This window comes from Columba livia, chromosome Z (assembly GCF_036013475.1).
Source record: "Columba livia isolate bColLiv1 breed racing homer chromosome Z, bColLiv1.pat.W.v2, whole genome shotgun sequence".
Taxonomy (NCBI): Eukaryota; Metazoa; Chordata; class Aves; order Columbiformes; family Columbidae; genus Columba; species Columba livia.
The window spans coordinates 42,890,726-42,907,311 of NC_088642.1; the positions used below are offsets into that span (position 1 = coordinate 42,890,726).

At 37.9% G+C, this 16,586-nt stretch overlaps 1 protein-coding gene and 1 long non-coding RNA gene across 2 annotated transcripts in view; one reads left to right on the forward strand and one right to left on the reverse strand.

The window, feature by feature from the left end:
- Positions 1-907, reverse strand: part of LOC135577262 (uncharacterized) — a 39,619-nt gene extending 38,712 nt beyond the window's left edge. Inside the window, exon 1 of the long non-coding RNA XR_010468864.1 lies at positions 472-907. This is a non-coding gene — a long non-coding RNA (uncharacterized LOC135577262). The remainder of the gene's footprint in view (positions 1-471) is intronic.
- Positions 757-16,340, forward strand: RIOK2 (RIO kinase 2). Its single transcript, XM_005504586.4, has 10 exons — positions 757-1,349; positions 2,444-2,582; positions 3,485-3,601; positions 4,586-4,761; positions 6,357-6,445; positions 7,509-7,700; positions 8,116-8,208; positions 9,155-9,691; positions 10,647-10,743; positions 15,725-16,340. Exons 1-10 carry the CDS (start codon positions 1,284-1,286, stop codon positions 15,884-15,886), a joined length of 1,668 nt encoding a protein of 555 aa, XP_005504643.1. The 5' UTR covers positions 757-1,283; the 3' UTR covers positions 15,887-16,340.
- The last annotated feature ends 246 nt before the right edge of the window (positions 16,341-16,586 follow it).

Consider the following 16,586-nt stretch of genomic DNA (forward strand, 5'->3'; position numbering starts at 1 on the left):
AAGATTCAGGAATGGGCAGAAACATTATTTTCCTCAGCATAAAAGCATGGAAGTGAAAGCATTATGCAAGGTAAATTGGCACAGGATAAAGTTTTTAATGTGTCTGAATCTCTTGAAAGCTTTTCTGCTGAAGTGCTTTCATCTTTCTTTTAGAACAGAAAAGTAGGTATGTACACACCATCTGCACATTTTTAGCACACTGTATGTCTTGGCCTGCAGAATACATGCACATCCTCTGAACACTCAAAGGTTTCTATTGCTATACAATGACCGCTGCTACTACCAGGTGGTGCACAGCAGTACAACTTCAAGTAATTTTCTTTATAAGACTTGGTAGTGCTAATCTGTTTGCTTTTTTCTGCGTACTTCATACGAGCGACTATCACCTGCCTTTACAGAAGCGTGGTGTAAGAAATGGGGAGATGAGGAGGGATCTTGCCGTCAGGAGAACACGATATAAATGGATTGTACCTGATGTGCCGAGAGACCCCGGGGGGACCCGTCTTGTGAAGTCACCGGCATCTCCAGGCGGACTCTCCCTTTATTCGAATGAAGTGATGTCTTTTACTCCTCTAACTCCTTTGTGGACACTAACCTCTAGTGCAGAGAATTTTCCGTACACACTTAGTAATTAGTAAACTTAAAAAAACAAAAACAAAACACAAAAAACCCCACCTGGCTCTTGTTTATTCGATCCCATGGTTTTAATCTAATTCTATCACCCTACTATCACGTAAGAAAAAAATAATATTCAGAGTAGGGGTTGCACGGAACCGGCGTGAGGGCAGCACAGCGCCTCCGCTCCGAAGTCCCCCAGGTCGCGGGGCAGGCGCACCCCCAGGGCACCTCCCCCGCCGAGACCCGTGCCAGGCGCTGCCGGGCCTCCCGTGCCCGGCCCGTCTCCAGAGGGGTTTCTTCTAGGGTGTCGGTCGTGGCAGATGCGTACAAGCCACCCAACTAACTCATTCACAAGAGGGGGAGAGGTCAAGCTCTTCGCGGAGTATAGGCTTGTTCTGCTTCTGTTTTCCGTCGATAGTGGCTCAGTGACGAAGGAAGAGCACACGGATCCGTCCGAGGACACGAGAACATATGCAGCTGCCAGGACCCAAACAGCAGCGGCCTCCGGCAGGGCCGTGCTTGCCACGGCAGTGTCGAGTGCTGTGCGCATGTGTCTGAGCGTAACCGTGAGGCGGGAGCATTTCCGCCGGGCTGGGGCCTGGCCGCACGCCGCTGGGGGTTGAGCAGGGTGGTTGCGCTGCTCCGGCGTACCGGCCGCGGCCGTCATGGGGAAGCTGAACGTGGTGATGCTTCGGTACCTCTCCAGGGAGGACTTCAGGGTCCTGACGGCGGTGAGGAGGCCTGGCTGTGGGCGGGAGAAGGGGTGGCCTGCCCGCCGCGTGGCCTGCTGACTCGGCGCGTCGGGACAGTTCCGTGCTCGGGTTTGTTGTGCCATGAATGGCAGTGGATGAAAGGCTGCAAGGGAATCGGACCTGCCGCTGTTGTCGCTGCCCCGCTTAGGGTCCGGTGTTAGTATATCACGGTGGGGAGGGTCGTGCTGTTATTTCCTTAGCCGGCCTCCTCGGAGGAACCGTTAACGGCAGGGTGGTGGCTGCGGCTGCCCACGTGGTGACCCCCGGTAAGGCAGCATCGCCAGTTTATGTCTACTATACTCTATATTGCTTTTAGCACCCAGTCGAACGGGGGGTGAGTGAAGGTTTACCAGTGTGTGGCAGGCTGCCTGGGCTGGTTGCGTGGTAAGCGCAGGCCTCACCCGTTGGCCCGTGTAATTGTACGGACAAGCAGAAGTAGTTGGGCAAAGGCAAATTGAGCCTTGACTGTGTAAGCGTGAGAAAAAGTTATTATTTCAGAAGTGTAGAACAGCGCCTTGATCCACTCCTGAGACTGAAATCTAACCAGTTCATCTTCTTTAAGGGTGAGTGTCAGGAGGATGGAGCCAGGCACTTCTGGGTGACAACCAGTGATAGAATGAGGGGTAGTGGATACAAACTGGAACACAGGAGGTTCCACTTAAATATGAGAAGAAACTTCTTCTCAGTAAGGGTGACAGAGCACTGGAACAGGCTGCCCAGGGGGGTGTGGAGTCTCATTCTCTGGAGACATTCAAAACCCGCCTGAACACATTCCTGTGTAACCTCATCTGGGTGTTCCTGCTCTGGCAGGGGGATTGGACTAGATGATCTTTCAAGGTCCCTTCCAATCCCTAACATTCTGTAAATCTGTGATCTTCTGATCAGTACTGTAGACATTTAGAGGCTGAATTATACAAAGGGTATCAAGGGGCAAGGTGTATATTGATAGTTTGCTTAAGTCATAAAAACACCTAATGCATCCATGCAAAGTGATTTTAGTCTCAAGTGGGATCTGATATTATTTCATTGTTGAAGATGGGACCTAACAAATCTATTTTTATTTACCGTTTTAGGTGGAAATGGGCATGAAGAACCATGAAATAGTTCCTGCTAGTTTAATTGCTTCCATTGCCAGCCTTAAACATGGTGGCTGTAATAAAATTTTGAGAGAGTTGGTGAAGCACAGACTTCTAGCTTATGAAAGAACTAAAAGTGAGTTTGAATTTGTGTTGGGCTCCCTCTTTCATTCTGTCCCCAGTGCCTCACAATGGTACTTGCAGAAGTACCACAGCTTGGCACGTGTGAGCATCCAGAGCACTTGCTAGCTTTGTTTTCTCTTGGACCTACCTGGGAATCTGGGTTTGTGCAGCAGCAAGTGTAGCTGTCTGCTGGGCTGCTTGTGCCTATGAAGATGATAAGCAGAAGAGAGATGAACAGTTAACTTTCTTTTTTGCTCAGTCACCAAAGTAATGAAAAATAAAAGAATAATCAGTTAAGGCGATATTCAGATGCATACAGGAATCAACCCAAATGAGTTATAGTCTTATGGTATGCAAACTGGAGCAGACTGCAAAAGCCTTGTATAATTTCACACCTCCAGAAATAGCTAGTAGAGTAGATTTTATTCCCTGTCATGTGACAAGTAGTACTTGTGCAGGCCTTTCCCCATTTTCTTCAGCCTTTTAGTTATATCTGGCTTTGCAAACATACTGTTGGAGTCTACATGAACTTCCTATCCTTTTTGTCCCTTTCTCAGAGCATTAAGGGTTTTTCTTGGTCATCGGAACAATCCCAGATTCCTATGGTGTCTCCTAGATGTGTATCTTCCAAAATGCTCTGTAGGTTTTCCAAAACTATGTAAAATACTGCCATTGCCTCAATTAGAGAGAGGCAAACAGCATGTCTATGTTTTGCCCAGTTGTCAGTTTTCCTAAAACTTGCAGGAATTTAAACATCTTTACTATTCTATCAAAGTGGGCTGATATTAGCCAACAGGTGAAATATTACTTGTGTGTTGTATGCTGTAAGCTGAAACAATATTAAACTGAGACTGATTTTAAATGTAATGTCTATATAATGAGGAATTAATTGCTTTGTATTTTATTGTTATCTAGCCATCCAGGGTTATCGGTTAACTAATGCAGGATATGATTACCTTGCTTTGAAAACTCTGTCATCCCGACAAGTCATAAATTCTGTTGGAAACCAGATGGGTGTTGGCAAAGAATCAGGTAATAATTAAAAACAAACAACAACAAAACTCCCCCCAAAAAACAAAGCAACAAAAAAATCCTTCAATAATTTCTTAAAGCAAACACAGCTGTAATGGTGCAATATTTTTCTAGAAACTAGGTACATTTTCCTCTGGATAGTCACATCAGTTAATCTGTCAAACACCAAGATTTCTGGGTCACTTGTTGAAATGCTGTGTGAGGTCTCCGACTGCATTTGAATATTTCTTCACAAGAGCGTCATTCTACTTTGACCAGTTTGTCTGCTTCTTCGTTCATCACTTAAATATGTACTTTGTAAGCAGATGCCGTTTGTCTCACGCTTCTCGAAGTTTCAAACCATTTGAGCAAACAGATAATTTCAGCTTTTTTATCCCACTTAAATGTAAGATAGTAAACTAAAATTGGCTCAAAACTATCGGAGTACTATCTTGGTTCCTCTTATGTTCACGTGGATTGTAATTTGACACAGCATGTAACTTGTGTAATTGAAGAATGAGAAGGATTATTGGGGACAAATGGTAAAATGAAGCAGGCTATTTGGTAATACTGTTTAAATTGAACGGCTGGTCCCTTGGATTGACTGTCTGTTCAACAGAAAGAAGGTAGCACTTCCAGAGTGTGATTGAAAACACCAGCATCTGACCTAGATTTCTCTCAAGGATAGCTGATATATTTTTGCTGTGCAGGTAGCCTGAGAATGTTAACCTGAATATAGGAACCTTAGGGTCTCTTACTCTGAAAGATGTTTCAGATCACATCAATATTTCTTCTAATGGAGTACCATGGTCTCTTTAACAATACTTTTTTCTTTTTCTGATCTCTAATATACAGTGTGTAAATTTAGCTGTAGTAGAGCTTGCCATAACAGAGATTGTAATTGTGAGAAGTGAAGTAAGAAACTTACCACAGCACTTCTTCACTGGATACTAGCTTGTTAGATACCGTTTATTTCTTAGATCTATGCCACTATGTGTCTTTTAGATATTTATATTGTTGCAAATGAAGAGGAGCAACAGTTTGCATTGAAGTTACATAGGCTTGGAAGAACTTCCTTTCGCAGTCTGAAAAATAAGCGTGACTACCACAAGCACAGACATAAAATGTCATGGCTGTATTTATCCCGGCTAGCAGCAATGAAGGAGTTCGCCTATATGAAGGTAGGAAGCCCTTCACATAATATCAGCAATTGTGTAATAGACCGGAAGACACTTTTTGGACTGTCTTCTAATCAGTTTGTATTTGCAGTACTGGTAGGATTTATGCATTTTTTTTTCCCCTCCTACTTAAAGTAAATGTTTCAGAGAATTTCAATGCTCTATGTTTTGTATACTTTCAAATGACAAAACAAAGCTTTGCCAAGGAAGTCATGTGGAACAGAAACAGGTGTCATAAGAGAATTTCAAATTAACATTGTTCTAATTCATGTATCACCAGATACATGAATTATCTGATAATTCATGTATCACCAGTTCTGCTGTTTTTCCTTTAAAATGTATTGCATAAGATTGCAAAAAATCTTAAAAAGCAAGGAAACTTGCAGTTAATTGTCAGAATTATTCTTCATTTTATTCACGTGTCATTTAAAAAAATTTCATTATTTTTTAATCTTCCCTGTTTACAGTTGTTGCTATGCTGTTGAGGGAAATCTTTCTGCGCACACTAGTGTTCTGATCTGAAAAGGCATGCTTTGTTCTATCCTGTGGGAAAAGGTTTTATTTCCAGTTCTCAGAGTTCCATATTTTATTGACATGCTTTAAAACAAATGCAGATGTTATATAGTGGTTGAAAGTTGATAGTGGAAAACTAAATCTTCGTAAAAAACTAGTTTTTCTTTCTCCTTTTGGGCTATTCAACAGTACTGTATACATTAAATATTGTTTTCTCGTTTCTCTTAAAAAATCTTGATCACTTCTACCAGTGGCGTGCACAGTGAGAGGAAGAACTATTGGCATAATTTAGAACCTCTATATGGTCCAGTTCACCCAATTGATGAAACATTATGTGGTCAGAACATGTAGGAATATAATTGTGGGAGTCAGTTTCCCTGAAAAGATTGTTGGGGGAGAATTAATTGTGTGCTGAAAAGTGATAATAGCATAATATTTAAGTAACAAAAGCTGTATTTACATTGCTTTAACTTAGAACTTCACCTTAGAAAAGGTGAAGTTACCACCTCACTGGTAACAAGAGAAGTAAAATTGTTGAGTGGATCAAGCGAATTACTGCATTTGTGTTAGAAAAGGTAAGCAGGATAGCTTTGAAATATTATGACTCACCTTTGGTTAATCTTGAATGTGGTTTTATGGTACTTATTAATATTAAAAAATGAACTTATGTCTTACAGCAACTGAGTATAAATTAACTATTCCACACTAAGCAGCAGCTTAGCATGGAATTTTTTTCTAATGCCTGACACCCTATTGCCAGTTATTTGCTGTTGATTACTTGGGTTATCGGACCAGATGTGATTCTGTCATTTTTCTGCTCTGTTTTGTTTCTTTTCCAGATGCACCGTAATTAAACGGTAGACAATGTAGCAGTGCACTCAGTGTCTAAACTTAAAAGTTTGATTTGTCTTTGCAGTGTAAATTCAAATTACTGTTATGCTGTCTTTCTTCTGAAGCATGTGATTGGATGTTTCCAGTTAGCATTTGAGTAATGTGCTTGCTTATCTTAGCAGGGAGTTTGTCAGTATATGTAATATTTTCTTAACTATTTAATTTTAAATTTTCAACCTGTTGTCTCTTTCCAGGCTTTGCATGACAGAAAATTTCCTGTTCCAAAACCTGTAGACTACAACAGGCATGCAGTTGTTATGGAACTTATTGATGGCTATCCTTTGTAAGAACTGAAGCTTGTATTTTCTGTTTTGTAGAAACCCTAACAACGTTAGGTTCAGTAAGGTAACAGGGTTAGGGATTTCCTTGTCAAGTGAATGAATTCTGACTTCACCATAATGAATGCTCTCTAGCCCACACTCACTGGCATTTTACTTAGTTGTACTCTTGTTTCTCTTATCTCTTTATTTAGAGAAATTATATCATCAAAAGTGCAGTGTGATGCAAGTTAGTACTGCAGCTGTTTTCTAGACATAAATCACATTCCATATGTCATCAGATATATACAATATTGAATATACTATGCTGGAGCCTGTTACAGAGCTGCTAGACTTCCATTGTTTGTTCCTTGTATTGTACAAACGATTCATTCTCATAATACTGTATTGCTGCATTTGGACCAAAATATTCCACATAATAGTTGTAATTGCTGACTACTTCTTGGCAGTTTATGGTACAATAACTGCCTTTTTTTTGGTTTGTTTCTAAAGACTACATGATTTGTATTTTGGCACTTGTGGGTCTTTGCTTTCTCAAGTATATGTTCAGGAATGCCTTAACCTTTTTCCCTCACCTCCGCAACTTAGTCTAGAAAATACATTCAAATGAGATATTTGAATTTCAATACAGGAAGAGCAGTTGCTACTGAGACTATAACATTACCTAGAACAGGAGAGAATTAAGTTATTGATCCATTATTTAAATAATGCGTTATGACAATGGTGCATGGTGGTAGACAGTAAGAATAAATTGAAATGAGATTTAGCCTGGATAGAAGGAGACATTTTTTCCCATTGAGGACAGTGAGGCAGTGGCATAGTGTGCTTGGGGAGGTTGCACAGTCCCTCTCTATCCCATTAATTTTTCAGTCTCCAACTAGACAAAGCCCCGAGCAATCTGGTCTGATTTAGAGTTGGCTCAGCTTTGAGGAGCATATTGGGCAAGAGACCTGAGGACGCTTTTAACATGAATTACCCTGACATTCTGTCAGATATATTTAATATACTTTGTATTTTTAAATTAAGTTTTTCAAGCTTCAGAATATTTTTCGTCATTTAACTTTTCAGATGCCAGGTGCACCACATGGAAGATCCTGCCTCTGTCTACAGTGAATTAATGGATCTAATTGTAAAACTTGCCAGTCATGGTTTGATTCATGGTGATTTCAATGAATTTAATCTCATATTGGATAATGATGACCATGTCACTATGATTGATTTCCCTCAGATGATCTCCACATCACATGCAAATGCTGAATGGTGGGTTCCAATTCAAAGATGTTTTCAAAGTAAATCTGACAAGTGCTGATAACAGCAAATAGTCAACCATGACTTGTTTCCATAAGCCTGTTTTCTGATTCTTTTTCTATTGTTGTTGTCATGCAGCACAAATAATGTTCCAAACATAATTTGATTTATGAATGAATAGAAATGTCTCTGTAGAACAAATATGTAATTAATAGTTTCTCAGAGAGAACGATGTTGTTCAGTTAAGAAATGCTTAGAAATAAACTGCATGCAATTTGTCTCCCTAGCTGTTTGTCTTGAAGTCACTAATAGAAATAATTTTCAAATAAGATCAGTAAAAGATGGGAAATGTAAAGTAGAAGTTTGTCTTTGCAGTAGACTTCATTATCTTGATTTCATGTTTGTACAAGTCTGTATTTTTTTACAGGTATTTTGATAGAGATGTTAACTGTATTAAGGAATTCTTTAAGAAACGCTTCAACTATGAGAGTGAACTCTTCCCAGCATTCAAAGACATCAGGTAGAAACCACCAGATGAATTTGAGTTCTCCTATTTATGGTATTTGTGTTGGTTTTGTGAGAAGAATGGGTGCCTGTGAGAGCTACTTCTGGAGAAGTTAAAAAAATAGGCCCAGCTATGCCATTTTAAATTGTATTTTTGCCGTTCCTATTGTGTTTTCTTCAACCAAAGTCACTGTGGTTTCCAAAAGCTAAAGCGTGCTTCAAGATCCACTGCTGCCTCCTTTGTCTTTTCTCTTGCAGCTAAGGAAGAGACATCAATCCGAAAGCTCAGTCCAAATGGTAAATGTCTAGGAAGTGCTAACAGTGATGCAGAATCAGTGTCTCTCACTTCTCAAAGCCTATTTGACAGTTGTAGTATATAGAGGATTAATTTGGGTTTCAATTTTTTTTTTTTTTTAATACTAGTAAAAATGATGATTGCTTCAAACATTATGATGTTCAAAGTTCTCTTCCTAAGGTCCTTTGTTCCTTTTTGAAAAGTAAAGTAGTTTTTCACTTATTTTAAAGGCTGAAGCTGTTACAATGAAAAGGGATTTGTTTTGGTCTGAGGGCTTTTCCAAAGGGGTACTGCACTTGAATCAGTCTCCATGTGTCAGTGTACCCTTTATTCTTCTGTTTGTTTAAACATAATTTGAGCTTAAAGCCAAATTGTATTCCTGCTAAAATAAAATAATTTCATATAAATAAATAAACAAACAAATAAATGCTTGTTATGGAGATAGAATCATCTTCTGTGAACGTTTGCTTCTCTTAGGTCACATTCTGTTAATACTTCACATAAAGATCAGCACTATCATGTGGTAGTCTGTGTGTTTCCACAGAGTATATCCTCTTTCTTAATAGTATGGTTAATTAAAGTCTATATTAATATTTTTAATTCAAAATGTAGTATATTGGTAGCTCAATGATTCAGCATATTAAAAGAAAACATATTTCTGTCACAGGAGAGAGTGTTTTCTTGATACAGAGATTGCTGCCAGTGGCTATACCAAAGAAATGCAGGAAGATGGTGAACTTCTTTACCCACCAGGTTCTGATGAGGATGATCATGAAGCAGAGACATCGGAAGTTGTAGAAGATGCTGAGAATAAGTTAAACTTCTTCAGCAAAGATAAAGAATACAATACAGACTTCATGTATGGAGTGGATGATTTGTCTGAAAGCACAACCTGTGACAACTTTATGGATAGCAATGAAGAGGCTGATACAACTGAAAGTAGTGAAAATACACAAAGGCTGAATATGTCAAAGTTGAGCTCAGCCTTAGAAAAAGTTGAAGGGCAAACTATGCTTTGGAAGTCCAGTGAAGATGCAGAGAGTTCTGAAATTGCTTTTTTTATAGGCAAAAACATAACTGGGAATGCTGCTGAAGTTGAAAATCAGACAGGTCAAGGAGGATGCTGTAATGATGAGGAGCATGAAGACAAATGCCATAATCTGGTTGATTTGTCTTCTTTAAACGAGAAATTCAAGCATTACAGGTAAAGATTCATATTTACTGTCTAGGAGTAAATATAAATCTAAATCTTTCTAGTAGCTCAAAAAGAACTACTCTTCAGGTATGCTTGTTTTAATTGAAGACTAAAAATGCAATTTATTTTAAAAACATTGCGGTGAATATCTTTCCTGTTGGTGTCGCAATAGGTAACCTGTTCATTGCTATTACGTATGTAATACTTCATATGTAATATATGACAGATCGCTTGTCCAGCTGTACAGTGGTATCTAATGAGAGAACAGGTTGGATTTAATTCATAGACTAATCTATTTTCTGTGGTGGAGTTTTTTCCCTTTTTCTTTATTTCAGTTAAGATTGGAAGTGAAAGAGTTCTTGATATTAAACTACGGCTTCTAAATAACTTTTCTCAATAGGTTTGTAATTTGAAAGCTCTGTCTCAAACCCAAATTATTCTGCTACTCACTCAGCTGAAGTTAGTAAGAACAAGCTCCTTGGAATGTATTATTCAAATTCATTGTATTGTGTTGTTCTAGCTTTTAATTCCTTTCCTGACATACTTAGAAATTCTGCTTACCTTCAGGCTAGCCCCTTGTACATGAAATTCTGAGTTTGCCAGCTCACCATGTACCTGGATGCATATGCTAAGCTCATACTCCCTCTCACCTGCTTTTTTGCTTTTTGGTGAAATGACTTGTTGAAACATTGTGCAGAATCCAAAATCATTGTTTTTTAGTGTTCTGAAGTTTCTTTTCACATGCTTGGTATACATGTGGCTATTGTGCATCAGATCCTTCCTTTCATAAAATTCTGGTATTGAACAACTAGTGTTAATATTTAGAATATCAATGTTTTGCAGTACTTGCATGTTCTGTTGGAAGTTTTTACCTTATATCTCAAAAAGACTAAAACATGTTGCTCATAAAGGAAAATTATGTTTATTTTGCTAGTGAAATAAAATATTGATTTATGTATTTTAGAAATGAAGAGAATATTGTTCAGGTTGTTGAACACAGAACAAGGACCGAAAGTCTCACATCAGTCAGAAGTGTTGGGAGCTGTTCAACCATTCCAGCGGTAAATATTATTGTTACTTTGTTATTACCTACTTTACTGTCAGACTATGTTAAATTGCATATATCTGTTAGTACACATTTGTAAAAATGTTCTCTAGCATTAATTATCTTTAAAAAGACTCTTTTCATGTACCCACAGAAAAATAGAAGTGATATTTCTGGAACTGTTTACAGGGAATAATTTCTAGCACTTACCTTCATGTGTTGCTTTCTGCTCCCAAAGCTCTACATCAGCAACAGGCTAATGTAGGTTAATGCAAAAACATATAATCAGTTAATTCATTCTGTTGTTAAACACAGTTAATTTTTTTTTCTATTTTAATAGTGGATGCTTAATTCAAGATATAATTTGACCTTTTTCACCTCTCAGAGATTTCTTGACACTGTTTCTGAAACATTTCTATTAACTCATTTCAATAGTCTTTTTTTGGCAGTATGCATTATATAAATCAGAACATTTTTACAGCAGAATTTAATATCTTTTTCTTTAAAAGTTCATTTTCATTTAAAGGGAAGAAGGGCCAATGTTCTTTATTAGTTATAAAGTATTCCTGTACAAAATGGGAAGAAACTTCTTTGAGCTGACACCTAATCCATAAGGTATTTTTAAAATTAGGTCAGACTACATACTTCCCTTTGTAAATATAGGTATCTCTGTTCAGTCATATTTTCATTTGCAGTTAGGAGGAGAAACTCTGAAAAAATTTAGTTTGAGGAACACATTAGTGTAGTTTTAGCTCTTTTGTGGCATGTACCAGAAGTAAATATTTACTTTTTCAGTTTGAGTCTTTTCAAAGCATTTCTATTGCCTTATTAGAGTTCTAGTCCTAGAAATACTGTATCTGAAACCCCTAGTGTTGGCAAAAGTGATTATTTGTTTGGGTTTAGTCTTGATCTTCTTAATTTACAGTCTTTTTAGTCTGTTACTTACTGTTTCAGTGTTTTTCTAGCAAAGACTTGGCTACTGTCCTATTAAGTGATGTTATTCTGTGAAGCAGCCTTGTATTACACAAGGTGCCTGACGATGCCTATTATATTAATGGAATAGTTGGTTGCTTTACTTTTTCATGTTTGGATGTTTTTTTAAGATAAGTATTTTAAAGATATACCAATAACCAATAAAGATACATGACTAAATAAATGTTAAGGAACAGCATGTTTGCGCCTTGTCTAAGACATTTTTTACAGGACTTCATGCAGGACAAAAAAAAACCCCACAAAAACTTTCACCTTTGTCATCACAGTTCTTAAACTAGGGGATGCCATTGTATCATTTTAAGGAGACGAAAGATGAGGCTAAAACAATGGGATCGAGTCAGCAAGAGTGAGGATGACCTGTCAGAAGTTACCTAGCTTCTAGTCCTGACAATCTTTATTGTTTGGGTTTTTTTGGTTTGGTGGTTTTATGAGTTTGTTTTGTTTTTTTTCTTTAGTTTACTAATTTAAGTGTGCAGAATAAAACAAACAGATGAGTGCTACAAAGTCTTATAAAGAAAATAACTTGATGTTGTACTGCTGTACACCACCTGGTGGTAGCAGTGGTCATTATGTAGCAATAGAAGCCTTTATGAGTGTTTAGAGGATGTGCATTTATTCTGTAGGCTGACACATACAATGTGTTAAAAATCTGCAGATGTTGTGTACATTCTTGCTTTTCTGTTCTAAAAGAAAGATGAAAGCACTTAAGCAGGAAAGCTTTCAGGAGATTCAGACACATGAAAAATTTTATCCTGTGCCAATTTACCTTGCATAATGTTTCTACTTCCATACTTTTATGCTGAGGAAGATAATGTTTCTGCCTGTTGCTGAGTCTTAACTTTTGAGTGTTAGAGCTAAAGAAATGGTATGTATCATGAGCCATTTGTAACGTAAGAAAATTATTACAAAAGTAAAAATGCAAAGTAATGGCAGTGCAGTAAGACCCACTGGGCTGCTTAGAGCCTATTCCTGTTATTACTGCTAGCTTTTATCTACTTATCCAGCTTTCTTTTAGTTCAGTGGAGAAAACATATTATAATATAAGGAAATTTTTAAATTAATCAAACAAATTCAATAGGCATATATGAACAATGTCAGTAATAGCAGTAGATACAGTCATAACTTGAAGGCTGTGTAAAAAAAAAAAAAAAAAAAAAAGGATCATGATTTTGGAAAATCTGCTGCTCCGCATGAAGTAAGGTATCTTTCTGTGCTTGTACAGATCTTCATACGCACTGATGTAATTATATTAGATAAAACAATGTAAATGATCAGAAATATAAATAAGAAAATGTAAATCTGTTTACTTAGAAGTATTTATCAGTATTGGCTTTCATTTAGGTTATGATGATGGAAAGACCACTGAGTCTTCCCAGCACGTGCTGTGGTTGAGCAATAAAATTTGGTGAATTTACATTATGGTTACATGTCAAAGACTTCTGGTATCCATCTTGCAAAACTTCTTCTAGGGAGTTTTGTATGAAGTACTCATTTGTCCTGACCACAGTGGGAGAAATAGAGAAGCCTTCTTTCAGACTTCTGCGTATAGAAAACACAGAATGGCAGATGCTTTATGGGCAAACTAAAATTATCAGTGCAACAGTTTAAATTAGTTTTGATCAGTTTTTCTTCAGGACTGTTTTTAAAGAGATTCTATAGTTTTTATTTTCGAAGAGCTCATGGTTAAATACTGACTGCTACATGAAACTGTTCCTACCCACATTTTGACAGGTGGCCTGCATGCAACATAACTTAAAAAATTTCTCTTAAGGTGGTTCCCTAATTATTACAGGATTCCTACTGAAACCAGGATTGAGTAATTGGCTTCATTAAATGCCTTGTGTTATGTTACTTTAGTTGTATTAGTCACAGCAATTTTTAAGTGCATAACTTGTCAAAATTATGCTTTCTGGCTTCTGATTTGCTCGATACCAACTTACTGCTTCACAGGCTACAGAGAAGTTGAGTTGATAGTACAATCAAGAAAGCAGAACAAGGCAACTGGAATTGGGCTGCCTGTAAAAGAAGTGTAGTTAGAGTGTCCTGGTTTAACCCCAGCCCCACCAGCGCTGCCATTAGAACCACGTGCTGTTCACTCGCCCCTCCCCCATCCCCGGTGAGATGGGGAGACCCGGGAAACAAAGGCAGAAGTTATGGGTTGGGTTAAGAACTGTTTAAAGGAACAGCAAAAAGGAAAGGCAGGCGGGGAAGAATAATAATGAAAAATATACATAGCGAGAGATGCTCAAAGCTGTCTCTCACCACGTGGCACCACAGATGTGCAGCTTGTTTTCTGTGAAAGTGGTTCCCGATTCCCTGGAGCAGTGATTGCAAACTCCAGACCGCAGCTCTGCCTCCTCCCAGCACCTTTCTGGACACCAGCTCACTGTTGGAAGACAAGGGCAAAGAACCCACAACCCTGTGCAGTCCCAGAGAACAAGAGCATCCCCAGCCACCTGCAGCAGGAAGAGAGCTGCCCACCCCCAGCCATCCCCCAGTTTTAAACTGAGCGTGCATGACCTTATGGTATCAAATATCCTTTTGGCCAGTTTTGAGTCAGCTGTCCTGGCTGTACCCTGCAGATTCCTGTGGAAATTAACCTGATCTCGCTGATGCTGTGCAGATGGATTTTTTTCTGGTCCAGTAATTTGGACATCAATAGATCTTTTATTGAGGGCAGACTTATTCCTTGACTTCATTTTTTAAAAATGTGTTATTAATTAGAATAAAAGACATTCCTTTGTGATTTCCAACAAGATATAATTCCTTTATGATGAAATAGTTAGAAAAGTGAAAATAATTTGAATTATCTTTTTCTTCTGAGACAAGATATGCAAGTATGCACTGAATAGCAGTGCAGCAGCTTGAGCTGGGATTGTTTTTCCAAATTACAAAATCACAGCCACAATTTACTAAATCATGGCTTTATTTTTATTATGGATAGCTATTGCCATCATAATGGAGAGTAGAAATCAGAATGAAAGCATAGGTGTAAATAAGATGAAATTTCATAAAACTACTGCAGTTTTATGGAAATAACAGTCACTGTTGCTCTTTCAGTACTTTTGCTGTAGAGGTATGAGACAGTCCTGCCTTAATGAATCTTAATAGGAGAGTGCCTTACAAGAGGGGGAACTGCAAGAGGAATTGCGAATCACTCCTGAATTTACATTATGACTGCCTGTCTTTTCTTGCCATACTTGTGGCAAAGAGTTGTTGTTTTCCATTAGAACCATATTCAGATCTTTGTAATCCAAACTTTAGAAAAAACAAGATGCTAAAAAGAAATAGGCACAAACCAAGACATGAAATGTTCTACTGGTCCCTTTTTTTAAACTTAAAATACATTTGTCTAATCTTCAATCATAGAATATTACCAGCTTTTACATTTTTGTAGAAGGTATATGTTTTGCACTAAGAGGTGCTTATCCATTATGATCCCCATAAGAAAGATGGTTAAACTCCATAAGGTGTGATTGAAAATGCTATTTATTAGAGATAATGCTATCAGAAGAGAATAGCATAGATAATCCCACACCCCTTCAGATGCTGACCCTGAAGGTGTCACACTGAATAGGACTCCAGCACAAATGTGGTATGCCGTGTATACCTTGTCCATAGCGGAGAATCTCTTTTCAGTCACTTCACTTATTTTATGATGTTCCCATGAGAACTTGCAGTTGCACTTTTAGATGAAGGCAGGGTCACACAGGAAGGCTAATTGCCAGTACTGAGTGGGAGCTGGCTTAGTTTATCCTACTGGCAACGGATTTGTGCAGCAAACACAGGCCTGAGGACAGACCTGTATATGTGCAGCTTAGTGCAGTGCAGCAGTGACCTGGACTTAACTCACATTAACTGTTTTGTAAATCACTAACTTCTCGATGTACGGAGGTCTTCCAGTTAGGATCATGCACGTTCATGTTGGTACTGAAAATGTGCCATGTCGTAGTACTAAATGATCTTCAAAAAGTTCTGATACTGAATTGTTTGTTTATTTGTAGGAACTGGTGAAACAGAAGATAAAACGTCAACTGACCAAACAACAAAAGACTGCTCTGAGGCAACGGCTGCGAAAAGGAGAGGCAAATATTTATACCAAACAACGTCGAGAAAATATGCACAACATTAAGTCAAGCTTGGATGCAGCTAGTTTCTGGGGATAGTTTATTAAAACTCACATATAACATAAGAAAACTCGTATACAGTTGAAAGAATTATGCTGATAACCAGTAATCCTTGTATATGATGGAGGAATCGCTTCTATACAACCAAATGTTTTTCTGGAAGTTAGTAAAGCTCGTTCTGGTTCCTGTGATTTTGATTGTGGGATTTTGTTTTGTGTTTCTGGTTAAAACTGTTGACTGCAATTTAAATTAAATTAGTAGTACTGCCTGGAATCATTTAACTGCAGTAATTTCTAACAGTATCTTGTTGTAAATCTGTTTTGCTGTGTTTGTTTAGACTAAGAATATTCTGTTGTGCAGCAGATTCCTTTTAAGAGGGAAGGGAAATCTTTAGAAAGAAATTTTTGCAGTAACATATTTAAATGTAAAATATTGTCCTCATTATAAAGAGATATTTGTTTGGTTTAATTAAAAATCACAAGTATCAACCTGATAGCAATTAGTAATCCAAGATTTCTTTTGTACCTGTACAAACATGGCAATCGGTATGATAAATATGCATTCTCTGTAGGCAGCAATTCTCATTTAATTTTTCCTTCACTCCTTTCATGATCTCATGTATAAATCTTGCCCAGAAAAATACATAATAATGACAGTGTTGTACAGACCTGGCAAGCACTTTTTAAATATGCCTGCACAGTTAACAATAGATTTAATTCCTTTATATCTTATGACTTAC

Coding starts and splice junctions, on each gene's coding strand:
- RIOK2 (XM_005504586.4), top strand. CDS start 1,284: ATGGGGAAGCTGAACGTGGTGATGCTTCGGTACCTCTCCAGGGAGGAC. Junction 8,209..9,154: donor CCAGCATTCAAAGACATCAG/GTAGAAACCACC, acceptor TTTCTGTCACAG/GAGAGAGTGTTTTCTTGATA. Junction 9,692..10,646: donor GAGAAATTCAAGCATTACAG/GTAAAGATTCAT, acceptor TATGTATTTTAG/AAATGAAGAGAATATTGTTC.